At 40.4% G+C, this 27,408-nt stretch overlaps 2 protein-coding genes across 7 annotated transcripts in view; both read right to left on the bottom strand.

The window, feature by feature from the left end:
- Positions 1 to 22,871, bottom strand: part of SUPT16H (SPT16 homolog, facilitates chromatin remodeling subunit) — a 38,933-nt gene extending 16,062 nt beyond the window's left edge. The window contains exons 1-8 of the mRNA XM_006731353.3: positions 22,695 to 22,871; positions 7,381 to 7,473; positions 5,956 to 6,126; positions 4,600 to 4,752; positions 3,684 to 3,830; positions 2,912 to 3,063; positions 1,911 to 2,083; positions 164 to 254 (exon numbers count right to left, since the gene is read on the bottom strand). Of these exons, the coding sequence (XP_006731416.1) occupies positions 164 to 254; positions 1,911 to 2,083; positions 2,912 to 3,063; positions 3,684 to 3,830; positions 4,600 to 4,752; positions 5,956 to 6,126; positions 7,381 to 7,473; positions 22,695 to 22,760 (1,046 nt within the window). The 5' untranslated portion in view covers positions 22,761 to 22,871. The remainder of the gene's footprint in view (positions 1 to 163; positions 255 to 1,910; positions 2,084 to 2,911; positions 3,064 to 3,683; positions 3,831 to 4,599; positions 4,753 to 5,955; positions 6,127 to 7,380; positions 7,474 to 22,694) is intronic.
- A 1,101-nt stretch (positions 22,872 to 23,972) lies between these two features.
- The window catches only part of CHD8 (chromodomain helicase DNA binding protein 8), a 61,565-nt gene continuing 58,129 nt past the window's right edge, over positions 23,973 to 27,408 (bottom strand). For all 6 annotated transcript variants that reach the window (XM_081830791.1, XM_081830794.1, XM_081830793.1 and 3 more), the window contains one exon: positions 23,973 to 24,951. In XM_081830791.1, the coding sequence (XP_081686917.1) occupies positions 24,385 to 24,951 (567 nt within the window). In that variant the 3' untranslated portion in view covers positions 23,973 to 24,384. The remainder of the gene's footprint in view (positions 24,952 to 27,408) is intronic.

Genomic DNA, 27,408 nt, shown 5'->3' with positions numbered 1-27,408 from the left:
TGAAATCTTTCTCACATTCTCTGATAACACTGTATGTTTGGCATGTAAGTTTAATATTTAATAGTCAATAAATGATGGGTGAATCAATCTAAGAATATTTTGCCTGACCACGGCCAGTCAGGAAAACTGTCTCAGAGTGACAATGTACATTATCACATCTTACCCTAGATTTTTGGTGATTTTGTTCAGCAGCTCTGGCTTCTGCTTTTTAACCACGTCCATGACAGCATTATACACGTCACATATCTTCACACCTAATGACAAGACAGAGAGAAAACAGTATCTTTCAGGGGAAAAAAAAAAGTTTCATTTGGTTCGGTTTATCAACATTTTTTCACCTGTCCCCTAAAGCAGAGTTTCTCAAGTGTGAACTAAGAAATTCAGCTGTGGGGTGCCTGAGTGGCTCAGTTGCCTAGTGTCTGGCTCCTGATTTCGGCTTGGGTCATGGGATCAAGCCCCACGTGGGGCTCTGTGCTCAGCATGGAGCCTGCTTGTCCCTCTTCTTCTCCACTGGCCCCTCCCTGCATGTGCCTACGCGTGCTGTCTCTCTCCCCAAAATAAATAAATTTAAAAAAATTTTTTTAGGGGCGCCTGGGTGGCTCCGTCGTTAAGCGTCTGCCTTCGGCTCAGGTCATGATCCCAGGGTCCTGGGATCAAGCCCTGCTTCGGGCTCCCTGCTCCGCGGGAAGCCTGCTTCTCCCTCTCCCACTCCCCCTGCTTGTATTCCCTCTCGCTGTGTCTCTCTGTCAAATAAATAAGTAAAATCTTTAAAAAAATAAATTAAAAAAAAATTTTTTTAAAGATTTATTTGAGAGAGAGTGCATGCATGCACTCAAGCAGGAAGAGCAGAGGGAGAGGGAGAGAGAGTCTCAAGCAGACTGCACTGAGCGTGGAGCCCGACTCGGGCTTATGACCCTGAGGATCACGACCTGAGCTAAAACCAAGAGTTGCAAGCTTAACTAACTACACCAATAAAAATCTTAAAATAAGAAAAAAAAGCAGCTGCAGGAGTGGTAGGGATTAGAAATTTGCATTTTTAAAAACGATTTACCTAGTCACCTAGTCATTACAATGCTTGAGAATCACTGACTCAGGAGAACTATGGGATGCTAGGTAGTCTCAGGGAAATAATTTAAGAGTTGATAAATGGCATGACATTAAAGTTACACATTTTGAAAAACAGGACTACTGAATGGGTGAATTACTATGAGAAGGACTCTAGCCTTAACTTTTCACGATCTAGGATATGAATAGACATTTCAAGCCAGAATAGTCTAGATATGGTGGCCTCAAAGGGGTCCTTATCCTCACCAAGCTACCTGTGACTACGATTTCCAATGGGATTTCTCAAGATTGACTTGAGATCTTGAGGAGGAATGGTGTCTAGAAGCGATGGGCACATGGGTGGGCTTACAGAGTGGCTTAAAGGTGGAACACATAAAGTCCCATTTAGCTAACTGGGAGTGTGGAGTTTCAAGACAAAAGAGGTATGGTGTCAAGCACTTTGCTGCCTTTTGAGGTAGATAATTGCTTGCCTAGCAGAGTTGCTATTAGTTCTGTTCTTAGACTATGATTCCTTGTATCCACTTGATGTAGGATTAGCAATACAGGTTGTTGCCAGAGATAATAGTTCTCAGAACCTTCTAAAGAAAAGTAATAAGGCCAAGGTATTTTATGAAGATCTGGACACAGAGGCCTAACCAGTCACAGTTTTTTGTAAACACCAATGTAAAACCAAAGTAACTACTCAGGCCTAAAAGAAGACTGAAGAATGAAATGCTAGGATGATTCAAGGTTAGTAAAATCTGATTCTATTTTAGTATAAGAGCCTCAGGAATAGAAATGCACATAAACACTAGAAACATTTTTGTTAACATCATTTCCAAACCTTCTTTTCTAAGCCACCTCACCATGTCTTAATTCCTTTAGCAGTTCCTCTTGAAGTTGGAGCAAAAAGTTGTAATTTTCTTGAACTTCCTGAGAAGGGTCAACCATCAAAGTGCGAACAAGGTTGGAGCAGTAAGATTTGAAGCGAATACCCATGGCACAAGTGATGGCCCCAAAATGCATGTGATTCTTGTCACTAGAGACCAAAGGAAGAAAGCATTCCATTACGCAAACGAGCAAAGTCCTTAGTATCACCGACATACGACATTTGTAATCACTACCTTTCCCTGCTCTATCCCAAAGCTGAAGCAGAAGGACCTAAACTTTTTTTTTTAAGTAAACAAACCAGGTTATAAGGGAGTAAAATTAGTGACAAAAACTTATAGAATAAAAATTCAGTGAAAAGCTGAGTTGTGGTGTCCTAAATAGACAAAGAATATACCAAATTCTATTCATTATAGTTCAACAGTGCAGGGGAAAGCGTCACTTATCCACCAGCCACTGTGAACTGTAGTATTCATTATGAATTAGCCCTAGTCCCTTCAGCCTGAACAGGAAAAACAGCGTTCTCTACAATACTTTTAAAAATTAGAAGAATTACATTATGGCATATCTAATAATACCTTAATGGTTTTTCTCAACATGTTTTGCATTTTTTGTTGGTATTTTTAATCATCTGGAAAAGCAAAATCAAATAAATGCTCAAGTAAGAAATGAGTACCAATGTGAAATAAAATAGAAATAAGCTAGGGCGCCTGGCTGGCTCAGTCTGTGGAGAGTGTGACTCTTGATCTCCCAGTTTTGAATGTGAGCCCCACACTGGGTATAGAGATTACTTAAAAATAAAATCTTAAAAAAAAAAAAAAGTATGTGTAGAATAAAACAACAAGATAATGTAGAAGGCAGACTAATGGTTATTCTGTCTCTTCCCACTTTTCTGAATTCCAGAATGAGCCCAAGAAAAAAACAGGCCAAAAGTTGAAACGCTCTGGTTGTTGTTATATTTTGAAGTTCTCGTACTTACCTCACCACACTGAACTTGAGATTATAGTTGCCACCACTTTGAATAATAGGAGGGTAACACATTTCCACAGTAGAAGGGTCTGCCCCAGCTAGGTATTTTTTCTCTTCAATGGCCTTTTCCACAGACTCAGCCAGTTTGCTGTGTCGAACTTTCTGTAAGCATGCCCAGAAATAAAACAGTATTTACAATATTCATCAAACAGTGGCAAAGAGTTTTGGGTTTCTGGACATTATTGTTTGAAGACAACATATATCCTGATATCACTTGGGACGCTAAAAAAGTCTTATGAAATGGTCTACATGTCAGATAACACAGTGGTATACCTGCAAAGCCGATTTTGAGAACAATATGTGAATTTACAGCTATGGAAGGAATTCTCAAATAAAATACTGAATAACCTCAAGAACTATAGCGCAGGTTTATAGTTACTTTGAAAGAGAGATGGCAGGGCGCCTGAGTGGCTCAGTTGAGTGTCCAACTCTTGGTTTCAGCTCAGGTCATGATCTCCAGTTGTGAGACTAAGCCCTGCAAAAGGCTCCCTGCTCAGTAGGGAGACTGCTTGGGATTCTCTCTCTCCCCCCCCACCCCTCCCCCACTGCATGCACAGGCGCACGTGAGTGGTCTCTCAAATAAATAAATCTATGTATCAAAAATAAATTTATGTATTAAAGGCCTAATTTCAAAGAAGCTGAACACACACCAAAAAGCACTGCATGGGAGGGACTTATTTCTGCTTCATTAAAACAGTAAAGACTTGCCCCTCTCCATTTACCTCATCTGCGTCAACTATTTCCATGACTCTTTCCTTGAAGAATTTGTTGAAGACCTCAGAGGTGATGCTAGCTGCTTTCTTCATTAGGGTGAGCTCCCCATCCTCCTTTACAGCAATGGTATAGGCCACAACTGCACTGATATCTATCTGCAGTCAAAGTGATAAGAGTTTCTAACATGTAAATAGAGAATTGCTCAAGAAATGCATCGCTCCCTTGGGGCGCCTGGGTGGCTCAGTCGTTAAGCGTCTGCCCTCGGCTCGGGTCATGGTCCCAGGGTCCTGGGATCGAGCCCCGCATCGGGCTCCCTGCTCGGCGGGAAGCCTGCTTCTCCCTCTCCCACTCCCCCTGCTTGTGTTCCCTCTCTCGCTGTGTCTCTCTGTCAAATAAATAAAAATCTTAAAAAAAAAAAAAGAAATGCATCCCTCCCAATTTGACTATCATCAGTGAATATATCTGGTTATTTAGCAAACGATTCATCAGTAGTTTACAAAATATTGAACTACTCTTTTCTTGGATTGAATAAACATTTAAAATAGCTCTCTACCAGGTCACAGTGTGTATTCTAATAGGTATTACATTAATGAATCATTTAAATGTAAATGTAAATGATCCTCTCTAAAGGATTTTGTAAAGGCTGAAGAAGGAAGACAGGCAGGAGAGCAGGGAGAAAATATATGTATTTTCTGGAATAAGAGATTTTTCTGTTTCCCTCTGAAATAGCTGAACTATCTTCCCAATGCCTCACCCCTGACTGAAAAGTCAAACTGCTTACTGCTCAGCCAAACAGAATGAAAAATGGAAATGTGAAGGAATACAGTTTTCCCAAAACAAATACTTTGCACTATCTGTTATGGAAGCCTCTCACACTTCTGTCTTCCCAACTGCCAATCTGGTTGTTTCCAGGACTATTCTTACTTTGTCAAAGCCCTCTTTGTTGAGGCAGTCATTCCAGTTCTTCATGAACTCTCCAGGGAATTTGTCTTTGCTGAACACTCCAATCTTCTTGCCATTCTTGCTTTCTTTAATGGCTTCAATCATTTTGTCAAAGCTGCTCTTATTGCTTTCATTCTATCAGTGCCCCAAAGAAAAAAAGGGGTTAATCAGTTTTAGAATTAGACATCTATGTTCTACTACTAACAGGCAAAGACAAATATTTGGAACCCCAGAAAGAATAAATTCTCTCCTCATGCCCCATCTACTTCCTTGGGACAGACTATATAACACACTAAAAGTTAACACAAAATTTCTTCGGATATTTTTATATACTGAAGAGCCACATAAGTTGACAAGACTATTCTTTTTCTTTAGGAACAGCTAAAACACTTACACAAGGTGAACCATATTCTGAGAAAAAGTGCCAGAAAGTATGACAAAAAAGATTACATGTGGGGTACCTGGGTGGCACAGTAGGTTAAGCATCTGTCCCTTGGTTTCGGCTCAGGTCTGCTCTCTGGGTCGTGAAATCGAGCCTGGCGTCAGGCTCTGCACTCAGCTCAGGGTCTGCTTAAGACTCTCTCTCTCCTGCTCCCTCTGCCCCTCCCCTACCACAGCATGCACACACACGGGTGCCTGTGTGCATGCTCACATGCTCGCTCTCAAAAACATCTTAAAAAAAAAAAAAATCACGTGATAAAAACTGTAAAGGAGATATATCTGTTTCCTTAAGGACATTTAAAATTATTTATTCTAGGGGCACCCAGCTGGCTGAGTCAGTAGAGCATGCGGCTCTTTTTTTTTAAAGATTTATTTATTTATTTGAGAGAGCGAGAATGAGAGAGAGTACATGAGAGGGGGGAGGGTCAGAGGGAGAAGCAGGCTCCTCGCTGAGCAGGGAGCCTGATGCAGGACTCGATCCTGGGACTCCAGGATCATGACCTGAGCCGAAGGCAGTTGTTTAACCAACTGAGCCACCCAGGCACCCAAGCATGCAGCTCTTAATCTCGGGGTGGTGAGTTCGAGCCCCACACTGGAGATAGAGATGACTTAAAAAAAAAAAAAAAGTTATTTATTCTAATGAAGGTACTAAGATGAAAAAAACCAGCTGACAGTATCCTCGAGAATGGACAGATAAAGTGATTTTGCTACAGAACTGACAGGGTTACTGAACTTTTTTCTTCTTAACAACACAACAAAGATGTGACAGAACTTTGTAATTACAACCACAGTCAGCTAAAATCTTCCTCTGTATTCTTTTAAATTCTTAGAAGGCATTTCTACTCATCACTTTAAACATTCTCTCACATTTATGACACGTTCTTTATTAGTTCTGACCTTTTCCCGTATCAGCAGAGTGATGGCAGGAGCTCCATTAGCATTCTCATTGCCCTTAGTGTTGGCAATCTGTTTTAAAAACTCCACTTTCTTCTTGCTGGCCATAAAGATGATTTTGTCATCACAGAAGACCATGATAGTATCAGTCAGTTCATAACCAAAGAGCCATGTCTATAGGAAAAGACAGTATGTGATAACAGTATTTACAGATAAAAAAAAATTGATGCACTTATTCAGAAATATTTATAAAATAAGGTATCCGGAATTAGCTTCAAAATAATGTAGATGCAGATACAAATGAAATGAAGCTGGCCAAGAGCTGGCAATTTATTGGATAATGGGTACATGGGAGTTCAATGTATTATCTACTCTGATGTCTGAAATAGTCCATAATAAAGACCATCAGTTCTTCTGGATAATTTGTGTTTACAGGAACTATACTGTTGTTTAATAGGACAGAAATGCATAAAACCACAGACAAAGTAGCACATCAGGGAACTGCACATTCTAGCTCCCCCAATGACTGCCAGTTGCCTACCAATTATTCATTTCTTCTTCCTCAGAAAAATGGGATTGTTAGCTGGGCACACTACTCTGCATGAAGACTATTTCCCATCCTTTCTTGCAGCTAAGTATGGCCATTAAGTTCTGGCCAAAAAGTTTTAAGTAGGAGTATTCTGTGAGACTTCAAGCAAGTCTCCTTATAAAGGGAAGGGTGTCTCCATTTTTTTTCCCTTTCTCCATTCTTTCTGCTTGGAATGCAGATATAACGGCTAGAGCGCTAGCAAATTTTGCACCATGGGCTGGACTCTACGTATGGCAGAGTAGAGACCTGAAAAACCCTGCGTCCCTGAAGACTAACTAAAAGAAAAAGAACTGGGCCGCTGGGTGGCTCAGTCGGTTAGTCTGACTTTGGCTTAGATCCTGATCTGGGGTCCTCAGATCAAGCCACGTGTCCGGTCCGGCTCCACACTCAGCGGGGAGTCTGCTTCTCCCCTCTCTCTGCCCCTCCCCCCACTCATGCTCCCCCTTCTCTCTAATAAATAAAATCTTCAAAAAAATTAAAGAGGAAGAACTGTTTTGCTTAATTCACAGTTATATTTTTTTGTTATATCCCAATTTACAGACTTCTCTTTCCTTATGTTCTAAGCACTCTCCAGTAAACTTTTATGTTTCTTTTTTTAGTTGAAGTATAGTTGTTTCTTTTTATAGAAGAATGTGTTTATTTTTTTAATTCTTTTTTTTTTTTTTTGGTCCACTCAGCTTTTAGTGATGATGGAAATATTCTCTACCTGCTCTAATATGGTAGCCAGTACCCGAGTACTTGAGACTTGGGATTGAGGAATTAAACTTTTGATGTGGCTAGTGACTACCACGCGAACAGCGCAAGTCGATTCAGGGCTAAGACTGCCAGAAAGCGCTCACCTGTAAGGCAGTTGATTTGGCATAAACAATTTCTTCATCAACACCCACTGATACAACAATGGCATCAACGTTGGCATATTCATCTTCTCCTTTCTGAAAAGTGAAGCGTGGGTAATTTGGTCATTGTCTTTTTATCCTTGTAAAACTGGACTACTTCAGTATTTCCTCAGGGTATATATAATTTTTTTCCTAATAGAAATGCCAACTTTGGGGCACCTGGGTGGCTCAGTCAGTTAAGCATCTGCCTCCGGCTCAGGTCATGGTCCCAAGGTCCTGGGATGGAGCCCTGCATCGGGCTCCCTGCTCGGCGGGGAGCCTGCTTCTCCCTCTCCCACTCCCCCTGCTTGTGTTCCCTGTCTCTCTCTGTCAAATAAATAAATAAAATCTTAAAAAAAAAAAAGGAAATGCCAACTTTCAGGTACATGTTTGCTTGGCAGCCTCACAGTCATTAGTTACTCTGTTTGTTAAACAGCTTTATTGAGATAGAATTCACACACAACACAATTCATCCATTTAAAGTGTGCAGTTCAATGGTTGTAGTGTATTCAGAGTTATGCAACATCACAGTCTAATTTTAGAACATTTTCATCTCCCCAAAAAGAAATCCATGAGCAATCACTACACATCTCCTCCCAGCTGTATGCAATCATTAATCTAACCTGTTTCCACGGATTTGTCTATTCAGGACATTTCATAGACATGGCCTTTGTGTCTGGCTTCTTTCACTTGACATGCTTTCAAGGTTCACCCATGTTGTAGCATGTGTCAGTGTACTTTGTCCTTTCTGTCACTGAAAAACAATTCACTGTATGGATCTACCACAACTATCTATTCATCAACTGCTGGACATTTAGGTTGTTGCCATTTTTTGGCTATTATGAATAATGGTGCTATGAACACTCATGTATGTTTCTGTGTATACACACTTGAGTATATACTTAGGTGAAGAATTGCTAGGTCATATGTTTAACTCTCTGTTTAACTTTTTGAGGTTAATGGTTTAACCAGACTGTTTTCCAAAGTGACTGTACCATTTTATACTCTGAACAGCAATCTATCAGGGTTCCAAATTCTCCATATTGTGACCAACACTTGTTGACTTTTTTTTATTAGAGCCATCCACTGGGTTTGAAGTAGTAACTCACTGTAGTTTTGATTTGCATTTCCCTGACAGCTAATGATGACACCTTTTCACATGATTACAGACCATTTGTCTACCTTTAAGTGCCTATTCAGATTCTTTGCCCATTCTGTAACTGAATTACTGCTTTATTATTAAGTTGTAAGAGTTCCTTTTATATTCCAGATATAAGTCTCTTGTCAGATAGGACTTGAAAATTTTTCTCCATTCAGTGGGTTCTTTTCACTTTCATAATGATGCTGCCCTTAGAAACACAAAAATTTTTAATTTTGAAGGACTCCCAAACTATTTTCTTGTGCTTTTCATCTCATACCTAAGAAGGCTTTGTCTAATCCAAGGATATAAAGATTTACTTGTATTTCTATAGCAGTTTTATAGTTTTAGCTCTGATATTTAGATCTAATGATTAACTTTGAGTTAATTTTTGTGAATGGTATGGGGAAGGGGCCTAAGTTCATTTTTTTGCAGAGGGATATCCAGTTTGAAAAGACTGTTCTTTTCCCACTGAACTGTCCTGGTCAAAAACCAAATTATATATTTTTAAAAAAGCAAATGATACTGGGGCGCATGGGTGGCTCAGTCTGTTAAACATCTGACTCTTGGTTTCAGTCATGATCTCAGGGTCATGAAATCAAGCCCTGCATCGGGCCTCGTGCTCAGCAGGGAGGATGCTTGAAGTTCTCTCTCTCCCTCTGCCCCCCTCACTTGCGTGCGCTCTCTTTCTAATACATACATAAATATTAAAAAAAAATCACGTGATGCAAATGTGAAGGTTTGTTTCTGGATTCTCAATTCTATTCCATTATCTATGTTTCTATCCTTACACTAATAGCATGTTGTTTTGATTATTGCAGCTTTGTAACTAGTTTTGAAATTGAGAAGTGTGAGTCCTCCAACCATTAACTACTCTTGTGAATAACTCTGTAAGACCAAAAGACTGGTAATTATGGGCTAGACGGTCAAATCTCTGACTTGCCTATAAAGTCAAGAAAAACATCTATATAAGACTCTTCACGTCTAGGCTTCTGGTTGCCAGTAAGAATCCAAATAGAGTATCAATTAAGGTTTCTGTTGAATTTCTCTACCACAACAAAATACATAGGACAAAGAGTTACCACATAGAAACTGTATGTATTCCTCCACTGATTTTCAGTGAGAAAACGTTTTCCTTCAGGTTGGTAAAGTTTTATCATTAGTTCTCACTGACGATGCAAAAGCAATGGTAGTTAAAACACCTAGAGCTTTAACATGAATCAAGGCAGTGGCACCAAAGTAATTCTTTACTACTGCATAGTCATGGAAGGGGGGGAGGGGCAGTTTCTCTAAGAATGTCTTTGATGCAGCAAAAATGATTAATACTAAGAAATCCCAATCCTTGAGCGTGTCTTTTCAATATTCTGTGTAAAGAAATGGGACGTACACACAAAGCACTTCTATGTGTAAAGTTAAGTATGATGGTTGTCTTAAGGAAAACTTTACAATTATTTGAATAACAAGTTGAAGGAGCCATTTAGCAGACCTGGGTATCTAGCATACATTTTCTTGAAAATGAAGTGAGCCTGTTGCTTCAAGGAAAATGAATGATGTCTTATGTAGTTAATGATAACATTTGAGTTTTCAAGCAAAAATTAGAATTCTGAAATAGCTGACTTGCCACTGTCAACTTAGCTTCCCTACTTAAGACTTTCCTGATAAAACTAGTGGTGATATTAACAAACATGATTCTTTGACACCATGTAATGAAACGTGTAACATTTAGAAGACCTACACAACTGAGAGAACCAATGCATGATGTTACAAAGTCATACATGGGTAAAGGATCAAAGGTACAATAACCGGAGTATAAAAAGTATAATATTGTGGTTTCAAATTCTAAATTACAACTAACTTTTAAAAGATTACTACTTCTTGAGTTTCAATGTAGTAACAAAGTATATCCATAATTATCTAAAAAGGTTATGAAAATAAGCCCCCCTTCCAGCTTCATGTATCTATACTTGATGCAACCAATATAAAGAAAGGCTCACTGGGGTCCTGAATAATTTAAGAATGTAAAGGGTCCCGCTATCAAAGTTTGAGAACCACTGTGCTATATTATTGCCATAGCACATTAACACACTAGTCTTGGCATTAAACATTCTCTCCTCTCAATTTTTGCTACATATACTCCAATTCTTCAATAAACATGGATTTTGTGGCAATAATATTACCACCACCTTGATAACCTCCCAAAATTTGCAACAGGCGCCTGCCTGTATTTAATGCTTATAGGTTCTAGATACAGATCAATCTATATCCCCCACCCCAAAATACCTATCTGCAAAAAACACCACTGAAATTAGTCAAAAAGTCCATTGTTATTTTTTGAAACTTGAAGTCTTGGTTCAGTCAATATTTTTCAACAAAGAAAACGGTATCAACATGTATAAAAATTCAAAGTACACAGTAATACATTTCTTAAAAGTATATAGAGTGTAATCATGTAGCTTAATCACTAATAATATGGGAAAATCAACCAAAGGGATCTCAATAAAATTGAAAATAGGGAGAGAGAGAAAAAGGCCCACATATTCAGCTCTTTCAAGCAGATGCGGAACCAAACTCAACATCCCAAGGATTTCAATTCGTATAAAATGCCTAGTTTTCCTCTGCCAATCACAAAGGTGAGAGGATGAATCCTAATTTCTCTTGGAACCCAGCTGCTCTGACCATTTCATACAAAGTTCTTGACTGTTTCTTCACAAAAACCAGTGGGCTCTAACCCAGGAAAGAAATGCAGTAACTGGAGAATTTTAGGTATTTAAAGACAATGAATTTAGAGAAAATTTTTCTTAAAATGTGATTCAATGAAAAGGATTACAATAAAACCAAATATCTTAGACAGCAAAATCTGGGATGCTGTTTTGTATTTTCAAACCTTATGAGGAGTACAAATGTTTTATACAGATCACATCTGAAAATAGTCTTCTGAAACTATGGGAGATTTTTATTTATCAAACTTGCATAAGTTACCTGAAGTAACATAACACATAATAATGTAAAATATTTTTTATATATTTTATTTTATATATATGTATATATAAATTATTTTCAGATTAAATTATGTCTGGAGGGGCGCCTGGGTGGCTCAGTCGGTTAAACGTCTGCCTTTAGCTCAGGTCATGATCCCAGGATCCTGGGATAGAGCCCCGTGTTGAGCCGCTTCTCAGCAGGGAGCCTACTTCTCCCTCTCCCTCTGCTGCTCCCCCTGCTTGTGCTCTCTTGCTCTGTCAAATAAATAAAATCTTTAAAAAAAAAATATGTCTGGAATTTGTTTCTTTTTAATTTTTAAATATTTTATTTATTTGACAGAGAGAGACGCAGCGAGAGAGGGAACACAAGCAGGGGGAGTGGGAGAGGGAGAAGCAGGCTTCCTGCGGAGCAAGGAGCCTGATGCAGGGCTTGATCCCAGGACCCTGGGATCATGACCTGAGGCGAAGGCAGACGCTTAGCGACTGAGCCACCCAGGCACCCCTGGAATTTGTTTTAAAATATTAGAGTAGAGTGGGCTGGTTGAAAAAAGGAAAAAAAGAGAAAAATGCTACAAGGCTAACACAGCCCTTGTCCCTGGACCAGTCCTACATCCAACTCCAAGTGCCAGCCTGGCTATTAGAGGGAGCTGGGGCTCAACTCTGTGCTGCTTAAATGGCCTCAGATTCCTACCTGATCTCTTCTGCTTGGGCTGATCTTCAGAACTCAGACTTGAGACACCTTGTCAAATCTGGACTTGTGATCCCTGTGTTCCCCTTTCTAGATGAACCATCTTGCAGCAGTGACCCCTGGTGTGCACAGATTCTCAACATTCACCAAACCCTTTCTGTCTCCAAATTCTGCCACCTTCCATTCTGTTTGGTCCACTTGATATCCAAGCCTTGCTGAAACGGGTGTTCCAGATGGGAATAATAGTTTACTGAGCAGCCACTTTTTTTATGTGCCTTGCATTTATTTATTATCTGTAACCCTCACGATAAAAATTGACATGCAGTATGCATGACCATATTCAAAACCCCGATCAACACCTGGCACACTTAAAACTCCCACACAAATATATAAGCAGTCCTCGCACTCATGATGATTTAGACTTTTTAAAAAGTGCTGAAAGCCTAATTAAAATACACATATTAAACGTAAAATACTTTCTGTTAGCATACAGCTATAGCGTATCAGATAAAATTATACTTTTCCTACCACCTCTCTCTCTTTCATTTAACAAATCAGATGAGAATTTCATTAGGATCCTAAAGATAAAAATGAATCCCTCTGGAAGGTTTCTGATTTTTATCTATAAAGAGACTTAGGGTTATTTGACAAACTTTTCAGGTAAGATGTTAGTATTGGTGACTTCTTAAATTTAACACAAATTTCTTCAGCAACTGCAAGCAATAGGTATCAAGGTCTGCCTACTGTATTTAGAGACACTAAAGCCTATTGGTTTAGAGACACTAAAGCCTGTTGGTTAAGGGCTCACTCTGAAAACAGACTGCCTGGGTTTGAATCCCCGATCCCACCACTTGTTGTGACCTAACCTCTCTATGTCCCACTCTCCTCAATCATAAATATTGCTGTGAGAATTAAATGAGCTAATGTATATAAAGCGCTCTAAACAGTGCTTAACTCACAGTAACTACTCTGTATTTGTCATCATTATTACAGACCAAAAGGCTATTAGTTAAAAATTTTACTGTGTACCACACTACTACAGTTACTGGCGTCAAAGACTGGCTGTCAACTACATTATTAGTACAGAGTATGTGCACAGAATGTTAGTACAGAATATGTGCACTTTCTGAAAGTCTGTGTACAACTCATACAGGAAATGATTTTAGGTGATCCCAGATGTGGCTTTAAATATTCAATTACCTAGCAAAAAAAGTTACCTATTTTTCTCTTTAAATCTACTTGATCATATCAAGCCTCTATCTGTTTAAGAAGATATTTACAAATGACATATCTGATATAGTGTTAAATTCCAAAATATATAAAGAACTTATTCAACTCAACACACAAAAAACAAATAATCTGATTAAAATTGGGCAGAAGAGATGAACTGACATTTCTCTAAAGACATACAGATGGCCAACAGACACATGAAAAGATGCTCCACATCACTGATCATCAGGGAAATGCAAACCAAAACCACAATGAGATATCACTTTATACCTGTCAGAATGACTAAAATCAAAATTACAAGAAACAAGTGTGGGTGTATGTGGAGAAAAAGGAACACTGTGCACTGTTGGTGGGAATGCAAACTGGTGCAGCCACTGTGGACAACAGTATGGAGTTCCTCAAAAAGTTAAAAATAGAACTACCCTATAATTCAGTAATCGTGCCACTGGGTATTTACCCCCTCCCCAAAATACAAAAACACTAATTTGAAAGGATATGTGCACCCTTATGTTTACTGCAGCATTATTTACAATAACCAAATTATGGAAGCAGCCCAAGTATCCATCAATAGATGAACAGATAAAGAAGATGCGGTGTATATATATATACACAATGGATTATTATTCAGCTGTAAAAAAAAAAGAATGAAATCTTGCCATTTCCAACGACATGGACAGAGCTAGAGAGTATAATGCTAAGTGAAATAAATCAGAGAAAGACAAATACCACATGATTTCACTCATATGTGGAATGTAAGAAACAAAACAAAGGATAAAAGACAAACCCAGATACAGACTCTGTTTTTTTTAAGATTTTATTTATTTATTTGACAGAGAGAATGAGAGAGCACAAAAGCAGGGGGAGCGGGAGAGGGAGAAACAGGCTCCCCACTGAGCAGGGAACCTGATGTGGAACTCAATCCCAGGACCCTGAGATCATGACTTGAGCAGAAGGCAGCCACTTAACTGACTGAGCCACCTAGGTGCCCCTAAACTCTTCACTATGCAGAACAAACTGATGGTTACCGGAGGGGAGGTGGGTGGGCGGAAGGGCGAAATAGGTGATGAGGATTTAGAGAGCACTTATCTTAAGAACACGGAGTAACAGGGGGCGCCTGGGTGGCTCAGTTGGTTAAGCGACTGCCTTCGGCTCAGGTCATGATCCTGGAGTCCTGGGATCGAGTCCCGCATCGGGCTCCCTGCTCGGCAGGGAGTCTGCTTCTCCCTCTGACCCTCCCGCCTCTCATGCTCTCTCTATCTCATTGTCTCTCTCAAATAAATAAATAAAATCTTTAAAAAAAAAAAAAAAAAGAACACGGAGTAACATATAGAAGCACTGAGTCACTATATTATACACCTGAAACAAATATAATACTGTATGTTAACTATACTGGAATTAAAATAAAAATAAATAAAATTTTTAAAAAAAGATTTTATCTGTTTAATGCTAATCCTTAACACCTGCTACAATTTAATAATGCTGTTGTGCTTACATTGTCTTTATTTTTTAACAGCTACATTTTATTTCTGGAAAGTGACACAATTTTCCATTCATAGTGATGTAAAGTATCCTTTCTGAATATATTTAGGTTTAAAGAGATCAACAGTTTTTGGAAGATGAAAAGAGGACAAAGAGTGGGAAATGACTAAGCACAGTTGTGGTAGCTACACCCCAAGAATATTTGACAAACATTCTCACTGGTAAGGTACCAGTAGATATGCATATCTCAAAGAGCCCCAATGAACTCAGAACTTAGGAGGCACCAAGTATCAGGGATAAGGGAAAAGGGTACATCGACTTGGATGAGTTCAGGACTAAAAACAGAAGGTCTGGTCAGTAAGTTTAAGAGAGGGACAACCCCCCAACCCCCTACCCGCCCCCTGGTTCTTGGAAGTCCTGAGACAACACCTAATCCCTATGAAAGAAGACTTTATTCTCTGGAAAAATGGGCTCAAAAAGGCTATAGACTCAAATATTAGGCCCAGCAGAAGGCAAGTACTAATTTTTAGAAAATTAAATGAAAGTTTATATTTTGAATGACCATAATTGGGAACAAATGTCCCAAAGAAAAGAATTGAGAGGATTTTTCTTTGCACATCCTCACTGAATTCAAAAAAGAACACTTCAGATACTGACATATGGGAGTCCTCCATGGAATAAGCAAGCCTATTCACTCTACAGTTACCCCTAACTAGTTGAGAGGCCCCATTCATGCAGAGCTGCCAACCAGTTCGTTATGGCCTTATTCTTTTTTTTTTTTTTTTTTTAAGATTTTATTTATTTGACAGAGAGAGAGAGCGAGAGCAGGAACACAAGCAGGGGGAGCGGGAGAGGGAGAAGCAGGCTTCCCGCTGAGCAGGGAGCCCGATGCGGGGCTCGATCCCAGGACCCTGAGATCACGACCTGAGCCAAAGGCAGATGCTTAACGACTGAGCCACCCAGGTGCCCCCGTTATGGCCTTATTAATACAGATGGGTAGCCAAGCCTTATTTTGGTTTCTGTGAAGTCTCCAATACGTAAGAGAGAAAGTAAGGAAACTCAGAGAAACAGACAAAACAGAGGACAGAAGATAAAAATTAAATTAAAACACCTCCTATAAGATAAATAAATATAGCACATCCATGAAACAAAAGAATAGAGGACAAGAAAGAACTCCTAGAAATTAAAAATAGCTGAAAATTTTTAAAAATTCAATAAAAAGTGGGAAAATAAAGTTAAGAAGCAATACTGTAAATAGAAGACAGAGATAGGAAATAAAACCGAAAAATAACCAACAAACTTAAGCTGAGACCTAAACCTCCTGAATGGAAATTTCAGGGGAAAACAAGAGACCACTGAGGAAACAGAGGGAAGAAAGTACCAATAATGAACAATTCTACCACACAAGGGCACTGAGTCCTGAGACTAAACGGGCCCCCTACTTCCCAACTCAATGCAAGGAGGGAAAAAAAAAAAAAAAAAGACTCCTACCAAGGCAGTGAAATTTCAAAATCCAAAGGATAAAGAGATGATTCTAAATGTTTCAGAGAGAACAGGCCATATATATTGGATCAGGAAAAAGACCCATCTGCCTCTGAAAAGTAATACTGAGGGCGCCTGGGTGGCTCAGTCGGTTAAGCGACTGCCTTCGGCTCAGGTCATGATCCTGGAGTCCCGGGATCGAGTCCCGCATCGGGCTCCCTGCTCGGCAGGGAGTCTGCTTCTCCCTCGGACCCTCCCCCCTCTCATGCTCTCTCTCTCTGTCTCATTCTCTCTCTCAAATAAATAAATAAAATCTTTAAAAAAAAAAAAAGAAAAGTAATACTGAAAAATTCTGAAGGCTGACAAACAATAGCTTCAAAATTCTGAGCTGAATTCTGAGAGATTTTCAACCTTGAATTTTATTCCCACTGAGCTGTATTACTAACCAAAAGCGAAGACAGAGTAAAACTTTTTAAGACACACAACAGCTCAGGAAACACATATTCTCTATGTATATCCTTTCTTAAGAACCTCTTAGAGGAAATGCTCTAACAAAGAAAAAACAAATCAAGACAAGGGTTGTAGGACATAGGGGACCCAACATTGGAAAGTCCCAAGTTCAACGGGCCTGGAGTACAACCTGCACAGATAGAACAATATAATGTAAGGCTGGGGGAGGAGAAAGGTGTTGGTGGTTAAAAAAACAAACACAGAGTTAATAAAATACCTGACAAGTGTGAGAATGTTAAAATAAAAGACTGAAAAGATTATGACAGAACTGCAGGAAAAAAATGGGGCTAGCGATATTTAAAAAAGGAGTAAAATTTAGGATCATTATCAGGAAAAATGAAAAACTGTAGAGAAAAGGAAATTGTACTCTATTACTTCATCCAAGTGAGCATAAAAATGTACACTGACTACTGATTTTAATAAAAATTATGAAAAAAATTTATCAAGAGGGGTAGATATGTAATAAAGTATAATAAAATGTTAATTGTTAATCCAGGTGGTGGGTACACAGGTGTTCACTATAAAATTCTTTCACTTTTCTGTATGTTGGAAGCTTTTTATAACCATATGTGAGGAAGAGATTTAAAAAGTATCAGGAGGTAGAGAAGTTAAACTAAGTCTGACAAAAATTAAACTTAAATCTTAAACTACCAAAACGACAGTTAATATCTAAAATTGACAAACGAAGAAGTAACAGTATATAGATAGTATTTTTCTCTCTTTTTTTTTTAAGATTTTATTTATTTGACAGAGAGAGAGAGCACAAGGAGTGGGAGCGGCAGGCGGAGGGAGAGAGAGAGAAGCAGGCTCCACGCTGAGCAAGGAGCCCGATGCGGGGCTTCATCCCAGGACCCTGACCTGAGCCGAAGGCAGCCGCTTAACAGACTGAGCCACCCAGGCGCCCCATAGTATTTCAAAATATGAAGCAGAAGAACTAAAAGTCGTTGCTTCTGGGGCAGGTGACTGGTTTTTAAAAACCTATACATGTATTACTTTTTTTTTTCTTAAGTAGGCTCCACGCACAGCTCAGAGCCTAATGCAGGGCTTGAACTCATGAGCCTGAGATCAGACCTGAGACAAAATCAAGAGCTAGCTGGATGCTTAACCAACTGATCCACCCAGATGCCACAATGTATATGTATTACTTGATTAAAAACCATTTTTTAAAAAGATTTTATTTATTTGACAGAGAGAGACACACCAAAAGAGGGAACACAGCAGGGGGAGTAGGAGAGGGAGAAGCAGGCTTCCCGCGGAGCAGGGAGCCCAAGGCGGGGCTCGATCCCAGGACCCTGGGATCATGACCTGAGCCGAAGGCAGACGCTTAACGACTGAGCCACCCAGGCACCCCTGAAAACAATTTTTAAAGAGCAAGGTACAGGGGTGCTGGGGTGGCTCAGTCATTAAGGGTCTGCCTTCGGCTCAGATCATGATCCCAGGGTCTTGGGATCGAGCCCCGCATCAGGCTTCCTGCTCAGCAGGGAGTCTGCTTCTCCCTCTATCCCTCCCCCTGCTTATGCGTGGTATCTCTGTCAAATAAACAAATAAAATCTTTAAAAAAAAAAATAAAGTGCAAGGTACATATAGATAATAAGAAATTAGCAGAAATTGTGAAGGTAGTATCAGAATGATAAAAATTGCGGAAATACTGCGGCTTAAGAACTAACTTCCTTTGAACCAAGGTATTGCATTAAAAGAGGAAACATTTTTAAGTCCCTGGTTATAGCTAGGATATAATTTATCAACCAAACCAAGACAATTTGGAGAACATAAAGGTGTGCCATTAGTAATTAATTGGAGACAACAGGTGAACAGTTCTAGGAAAGGAAGGACTTACGGCCACTTATGCATAGCCCGGACAGAAGTCTCTTCAAACCAAGAAACAGATGCATGAAAGCTCAGAAATTGTCACCACTGTTCACTGAGCGCCTACTACACACCAGGCACCACACTTGGTAATAGGGATAAAAAATAAATATAGGAAAGTGGATAACTATAGAGTAGACTATAAAAGTTGAGCATGCAAGAATAAATGAATCCCAACCTGTCCAGGCATTTACTTCCATCTAGCTCTCCTCTTCTTGAAGAGTCCAATGCATTACTTAAACCTTTCTCTACCTCAAGATAAAAGAGCCATGAAGAATGGAGATGGGCAGAAGTAAACCATTATCTTTGCTCAAAGTAGTATGGGTATTGCCTGTGTTTTAAAGAACCTTCCTAAGCCATAGACAGTAACTGCCTAGCTTTGGAGAGCAATCCAGAACACGAAGCTTGTCCATGACAAAAATCAGGAGAGTCAGAAAGCGGCAACTGAGAGACACTGACACTACAGCATATCGTCTTCTCCACAGGCACTAAGTCTTTAGGGTCAGAGCCACCCACCATTTCAATCCTGACCGGTGGCATACAGACACATGAATGAATGCACTGGATCAGCATTCCTTTTGACAACAAATTCTGACATTTTACAGAATTCTTTTGGGATAAAAGGCAAATGACTGAAGTCAAGGTTTACTCATAGCAGGATGCCCTGAGAGGTAGGTCTCAAATGGGTTATAGGTATGCCTGGATATTGTTTCCCTTGGTTCTCAAAAAGCTGGAACTTGGGGCACCTGGGTAGCTCAGTCAGTTAAGCATCTGCCTTCGCTCAGATCATGATCCTGGGATGGAGCCCCTCAGCGGGGAGTCTGCTTTTCCCTCTCCCTCTGCCCCTCCCCCCCAATGTGTATGCTGTCAAAAAAAAAAAAAAAAAACCAAACAAACCTGGAACTGTAGAATGGTGACTAACCTCCTTCACCTCATACCCCATGTGGTACTAATCATAATACCTGGTTAAAAATGATCACAGTGCTGAAAAGGTGGGAGCCCTGAATAAGGACCCAGTTAAGAGGCCAGAGGAGAAGCCCACAGCCCACTCTCATGACCCACCACTACCACCTGGAGTTTTCTAACACAGAAATAGACAGGCGCTACACATCCTTTCTGCTCACAGCAGTTCTAATTTAAAAAATAAGAGGCAGGACCGGACCAGACTCAAACATCCAAGTACAGTCCATAAAACAGTAATAACTTCTAGTCACTACAGAGATCTCCTGATTTTTGACTGAGCCTTTTTTCTCATTTCTCAAATGACACTATTTCTCATTGATGTTTTAGAAATTTCTATTCAAACAGAAGTATGTGATGCTACAACTATTTTTAGGACATAAGTACAAAAATTGTAAATCAGAAACAATATCTTACTGGGACGCCTGGGTGGCTCAGTCAGTTAAGCGTCCGACTTGACTCTGGCTCAGGTCATGATCTCAGGGCTGTGATAATGAGCCAGGAGATGGGCTCTGCGCTGGGCATGGAGTCTGAGATTCCCTCTCTCCCTCTCCCCTCACTCATGCCCATATGTGCTCTCTCAAATAAAATCTTAAAAAAAAAAAATCAAAAGAAAAAAGAAATATCTTACTTGTAATAGCCTCACAATATGTATCTATCCCAAACTCAATCTGCAGGTAAGTGAGATTAGGAGCCACATTAACTCCTGTTCTTATTTAAAAAACAAAACAAGGTTAGTTTTTTGGGTTTCTTCTACTCTATGCGGCTGAAGAGTTGGAGCTACCACACACAACACAGTTCTGAAAACCTTATGCTTGAAGGTATCTAAAACTAAAAAGTAGATATGGCGCCCAACTAATTTTCTAGTTTGTGAACTTTTGTCATAATGGATAGTTCTTTGAAGATGGGTGCTGACAATACAAAGCTTGGGATTTATATAGTTAACTTCAACTTATTCCCTTATCTCAATGCTAGTTTTCTTATTAAAAAAGGAAAAATGTAAAAATAACTGTATTATGCACCTATATATTTCATTATCTTTCTGCTACAGCTAAGAAAATAAGCAAACAGAATTTACCGCATACCCCAGACAACCATGATCTATGTCTAAGCAGATCAGAATGCTGTAACCTGGAAAGGCTGTCCATGCAGAAAGGAATTCTACAGGTGGGTTCTGGGCAGTTATTAAAATTTGCAGTTACAAGAAAGCAGAAAGTTTATTCAAGTAAGATTTCATAATAATTAGCCACAAATTTTGCTAGTGAGTACATTTTATATGGATCTCGCTCATAACTCAAACACCATTAACATCTAACGTACCTCTTCAAATGATGTAAGTAGGAGGGCCAAGATAAATTTTACTGATTTTTGAGAAACAAAAAATTAGGGCCAATAATTTAACTTCCCTGGATTTAAAGATTATCATTTAATATTAAGTTTGTTAATCTGTCTTTGGGCCTTAAGTTTTTCCTAGTCTCATGTTTTGCATTTATCTATCATGTAAGGGAACTCTGAGCTCTAAATTAATCTTAGCTTTTGTGAATGGTCTAGAGAAGATGAACAACTTGATAAACTCTGAATCACCGTGACTAGAAACAACCTCTACATCAAAGATGTGGAATTTCAGGGTCTAGAGGTGGAAGAGAGGGCTTCCGATTACTGCACATTTATACTTACTGACCTCTAGAAAACAATGTGGCTTTTAGAAAGAGTTTTTCTAACATGGATTATGTTAAAATTTAAAAATGTAACTGTGAAAGAAACTGTGAAACATTCATTAGAAATTAACCAATACAAAATTTTTAAATTAAAACTTATGTTCAGTATTTGTCTTGTATAAAGTCCTTATTTTTCCTTTTCATAAAACGCAACAAAGAATCCATTTTATTTACAACTATCTAATGCATTTATCTTCAAAAGGTGAAACACACACATGAACCTTTAATATGAATGGCGGGGAACTCACCAATTTTAATAGCTTAGTTTTTAGTAGAGGGTCTCTTTGAAAGGCAATTTACAATGCTGAAATCAGAACTGATCATTTTTGTCAGGACGTTTTTCAGGTTTTAAAAAGTCTTTATTAGTTTTAGTTTCCTTGGATGACAGAGTTCAGAGGCCAGACTTAAGCTAGACAGCTCAGCCTGCACCACAGGATGCAATCAAATATACGAATTGATAAATTACTATCATAAAAATAAATTTTAACCGTGGATATTATCCAAGCGGCAAAATTACCCAATCTTTAAAATACTTGGGACTGCAACAGCTTTTTCTCAACACGTGCCCCGGATACTCTACCAAAGAGGAGAACTAATGAGGTTTTAGGCATCACATCGTTTTTGCATTACTAAAGCTTGCAGGTTTTCAGCATTAGGTTTCTGTGTTACCCACGGCAGGGCCTAGAACATGAGACGGCTGCGCGTGATTAGTATTTTTTTTTTTTTAACTCCAGCAAAAGCCCCGCAAACGATAAACACGAAAAGCCCGATTCACATCCTACCAGCCCCTCCATCCACCTTTTACGAAGAAGGTTGTAATTCTGGCGGGACCTGGGGCGGAATACTCTGGTTCTGGAAGGACAGAGCAAGTGCGTGGGTGTGTATGAACACTGCAGGAGGGGGGCAGCAAGACGGGATCACGGAGTGGGAGGGAAGGATGATGCCTCTTCTAGGGCGGGAAGAGACCGTGAGAGGAGGCTGTTATGCATGACGGGGGCCAGCACGCGGGGAAGATGGTGGTGGCCGCAGGGCAGGGTGATTGCGGGGGATTCCCTGTTCCGGGGCGGCGCTGGGGGCGGCCTGCGGTGAATGGTCCTGCAACAACTAAAGGGGCGCGACACTGAACCCGGGAATTCCCGACGGAAAAGGAAAAAAGGGCGCCGAGAAACGGGGTTATTATGGGATGGCAGAGGGGGGCTCCCTAGGGAAAATTACGGGATCTATCTCACCCGCCAATTGCTGTACAGTCTCTTCACTCGCCGGTAATAAGCGTCTTTGTCCAAAGTCACAGCCATAGCCACAGACGCCGCTCCTGCTCGGGTTCCGAGAATCACGCGAGGTCCCGGATCCGCCACCCGCTCTCGGCCCCGGAATCCCGCACTCTCCCAGTGACCCGGAAGTATCAACCTCAAAGATGCCCTTTCCGCTTCCGGGTCCCGACAGCGCTTGGGATTTTTTTTTTTTTTTTTTTTTTAAATCTCTCTCCGGAGGTTGGAGGAGAGGAAGACAGTGGGAAAATCAACAAAATGTGCAACACAAAGAGTCTAGATTTTCGCGGGGTTTTCTTGTCAACTTAGCAACAGCCGCACGCGAGGCGACGTCATCACGTGACGCTCCGCCCCGCCCTTACTCTCAGCCCTGCTGCGGTTTCCAGGAGCTCCGATTTCTGGCCCAGGCGGCGGCGGCTGGGCACTGCTGAGGAGGCGGGAGGCCTGCCGTGCCTGCCCCGCCCCACACGAGCTGCTGCGCGCCGCTGCAACGGCCCCACCCACTGATAAATGAAGGGGAAACGGAAAGAGCGGGATCTGACGTGGGTCAGGAGTGGGAACTTTGGGTGCATTTCCCTCCTAAATGGTGGGGAAGCAAAAGCCTCTGCTGCTCCAGGACTGGAAGGATCCTTGGCGGCGAGGAAAGAGAGAGCCCTAACCAGGGAGAAAAAGCCCACAAAACTCTTTGCCTTAGAAAGGGAAATAAAATGCCCAAGCTTCATCTGAGCGCTGGGATGGCAGGGGAAGAGTCTTAACAAACAAATGGCTTGAGGGGCTTCACACAACCCAGTCGGCCTGCTCCTTCTCCCCGCCCCCCACTCCGCCCTCCTCCCCGGCCCAAGTCTTGACAACGTTCCTTCCAGTCAGCCTGTTCCCTTGCCACAGTTCATGAAGTGATACCGTTCTTATGGCTTCCCCAAAGCACCGTTATTTCAGTTAATTCCAAACAAAATGTACATGGTTCCTTGAGGAAATTCTTCCTTCTCATTTCTTCCAAGAACTTGGGAGTTTGAATCTGGGACATTTGCCTACTATTAAACAATTCACTTGCTTTTAGCAAGCTGGATTGACTACACTTACATATATCCTTTAATGGAGTAGAGATGACTTTGTCCTATTCAAGGTAACTGCATTTACAATAATGAACTTTAGGAAAGTGGTATTGAAATTACCCATCATGAATTCAAAATTAACATTTATATTGGGTTTTAGCAAATATAGAACAAGGGAAGAATGGAAAAGGATTAACTTAAATTTATTAATGCCAAGGGGAAGGAAGGTAACAGTTCCTGACCCTCCAGCTGTATCCACAGTTCGGCCAGGAACAGGCTCTGCCAGAGGCTAGGGCCAGCGCTACATAGTCTGTGGTTAATGGAGGGGTTTAGGGAGGGGTGAGCACATCAGCTGCTCTAGTCTCCTTTCCTTCCCCAGAAATGAGGAAGTGGTCATGTATTATTTTAGGAGTTCCCCCTGCCCACCCAATCCTCTCAAATTTGGAAGCAATCAGGTACAAGTTTTCTTCTTCCTTTTCACCTCCTGGAGTCCTGGGTTTCCCCACATCTCCCCTGCCCCTCCCACTTTTCCATAGTCCAAGGGCCAGAGTAATTGAAAATACAGCAGCCACCCAAGCAACGGGGACCATGCTGGGGCTTCAGTCATCGGCATCTTCGCTTGAGTCTGAGTTGGCTGGCATCATAGGATCATCAATGAGTGAGAAGTCCCTTTCTGAGCTATCATAGCCCTGAGATAAATCATCATCATCATCTTCATCCTCATCGTCCTCATCCTCCTCAGGCTGCAGTGGTGGCAACCTCAAGGCAGTACCAGAGGTGGTAGTGGCTGGTGAAGAAGGGTAGCCAGGGGCTCTCAGGCCTGGATGGTGATGGTGGTGATGGTGGGGGTGGGGGTGGTGGTGGTGGTGATGAAGCATGGTGCTGGAGTCTACATGAGGGGATGATGCTGCACCACCCATCACAAACGGCATAAAAGGCAAAGATGCAGAAGTGGCACTGCTGTGACCCAGAGATGACACAGACTGCAGGCCACTACTGCTGTGTTGGAAGGTATTATGCAGAGACAGGGACCCAGTGCCTCCACCCTGCATCAGGGCCATCATCTTTGAAAGGTCTGGTCGCATCCTACGGGCCCGCTTCTTGCTGCTGTCTGGCGTGATAGGCCCTGGCAAAACCCGGTTGAACACAGTTTCAGCATGGTGACCCTAGGAGGAAGGAGTAGAAGATAGTAAAAACAAAGAAAGGAAAAAAGCAAACTAGAAGTCAACAGAATCCTAGCTTGCAAGTGCTTTTTTACTGAATATCTTTAGGAGGGACAAAGCAAGCATAGTCAGATGAGGCTTGATGGTAATAGGAGGAGGAAATGCTGGATATAGCTGCTAGAAGCATTCCAGTGCTAAAGCTAAAATGGAGACATTGATACTGACACTTATGTGAACCAGAGTTTTGCTTTCTTCCATGACTGCATTGTACCTTTACTCTATCCAGCCATTTCACAGATGCTTACCCTTGTTAACAAGGAGACTGAGTAAGCCAGTGAATGAATCAGTATTTGCACAGTATACTTTACTGATGGCAGGTTGTTCACATGATCTTACCATGTGAAGTACAGCACAACTATATTGACATTCACGAAACTATTACTCATTAGCACAGCAGAGTGTGGTAAACTAAAGACAGGTCAGGTTAAGACTTCTTTCTGGATGTCTAGAACAACAAAAAGATTGTGGGTAGCTCCTCACGAAACTTAATAAAGTGTTTTTCACATTGATAAAAAACGTATCTGCTGAATTTTAAGTTGCTTCTTCTAGATGTTCTGTCCGTAAATTATTTTATTTTTATTTTTTAGAGAGAGAGAGAATCCAAGTGGGCAAGGAGGGGCAGAGGGAGAGAAAGAGAATCTCAAGCAGGCTCCACACCCAGTGTGAGCCCAACACAGGGCTCAATCTCATGACCCTGAGATCATGACCTGAGCTGAAATCAAGAGTCATACACTTAACCAACTGAGCCACCCAGGCACCCCTGGATATTCTGACTGTAAATTTTGACTAAGTACACTGAAGCTGGAACTTATTACTTCTAGTGCCTCTGCTTTGCTAGACATAAGTATAATACTGGGTATACTGGCATTAAATTCAGACATTTGGTATCTGTGTCTCTGGACTCTACTTACCAATCTAAGCCTAACACCTGATATGGGAATATACGTTTCTGATTTGGAAAACTAAACATCTCAATACACTGTATTTGTATAGACTTTTAAAATATAACAATAAAAGCACCTAAACTCCTGCAGGTACCAGTAATAATACACCATTAATTCTGTCTGCATTAAGAATTCTGTACTGGGGCGGTGGTGCAGTTAGTTAAGTATCCAACTCTCGGTTTTGGCTCAGGTCAGGTGATTGAGCCCTGCAATGGGCTCTGAGCTTAGCATGGAGTCTGCTTGAGATGCTTTCCCCCTCTGTTCCTTCCCCAGCTCACACGCTCCCTCTCTCTCAAATAAATTCTAAAAAAAAAAAAAAAAAAAAAAAGAATTCTGTATTAGTCATATTACGATTTTCTGTGACTCCCTAGGATCTTTCCTTTCTTAGATTTATCAACTGAGTATAAAGACGTAGCAAAATACTTGAGGGAAAAATAGGTAATACTGGAGGAAAAGCCTTTTTTATAAGCTGCTCTATAATGTGAAATTCACAACAGAGAAGGTACCAGTCTTCCAACCATCAGCCTCCCATATCAACCACTCTGCTTATTATACTCTTGGTCCCATGGAGGCTTTGAGGAAAAGTTAAAATATTCTTCTATGGTAACAATATTTATATGAAACCACTTTCACCAATGTAAAAATAATAAGCCTCAAAAATGCACCTCACAAATAACTATAACATGTAAAGTAACAATCTCAATTTGTTAAATGCAGAAGATGCATATTGTTCATTTGGAAATTAATTTTGTTAAAAGACACACCATGTGGTTTTAGATATAAATAACATATATGTGTAAAGATGTATATAAAAGATCCAATGGGGGATGATTAGACAAGTGCTAATCATTTTAAATGACTGCTTACCAAACCATGATTTAATATGTTTAAAAAAAGACAACTATTGACCAAAGTAAGGCAAACATAGCAAAGAGAAACTTTTAAAGTCAGATTTTATTGCAAAGAATTATGGGTACCTCATCTACCAAATGGCCTATAATGGAATAACCGAAGTTGTTATTATTAACTATAAAACATGTTTTCCTGTCCTTTTTCCATTACTGGTGTTATTATCAGCAATTCTCAACTTCCATGTTGGAAAACGCTATGACTATTGTCCTTGGTAGGCCCGACGTCACTTCTAAAATGTACAGGATCATAAAATTTTTAAGAGATTATCTGCTCCTATACCCTCAACTTTTCAGGATGTTCAAACTGAAAAGGTTAAAGGATTTGCCAAAATCCCTTAGTCAGTCAGAAGAACAGAAAGCCTTGACTGTTCCAACACATCTTACTAATCCTTATGTTTTAATATGCTTAAAGTGCTCAAGTTACTTTTAGAATTTTATGCTCCTCTACAGATGATGATGCCAAGGACTGTAAAAATATCAATAAAATTACCCTAGTTTCCTGATTGGTGGACTGAAGATATATTTTTTCATACACTGGAAAAAAG

The sequence above is a fragment of the Leptonychotes weddellii genome, chromosome 9, assembly GCF_054177405.1.
Source record: "Leptonychotes weddellii isolate Sample4059 chromosome 9, ASM5417740v2, whole genome shotgun sequence".
Classification (NCBI taxonomy): Eukaryota; Metazoa; Chordata; class Mammalia; order Carnivora; family Phocidae; genus Leptonychotes; species Leptonychotes weddellii.
This window is presented reverse-complemented; position numbering and strand designations above follow the sequence as displayed.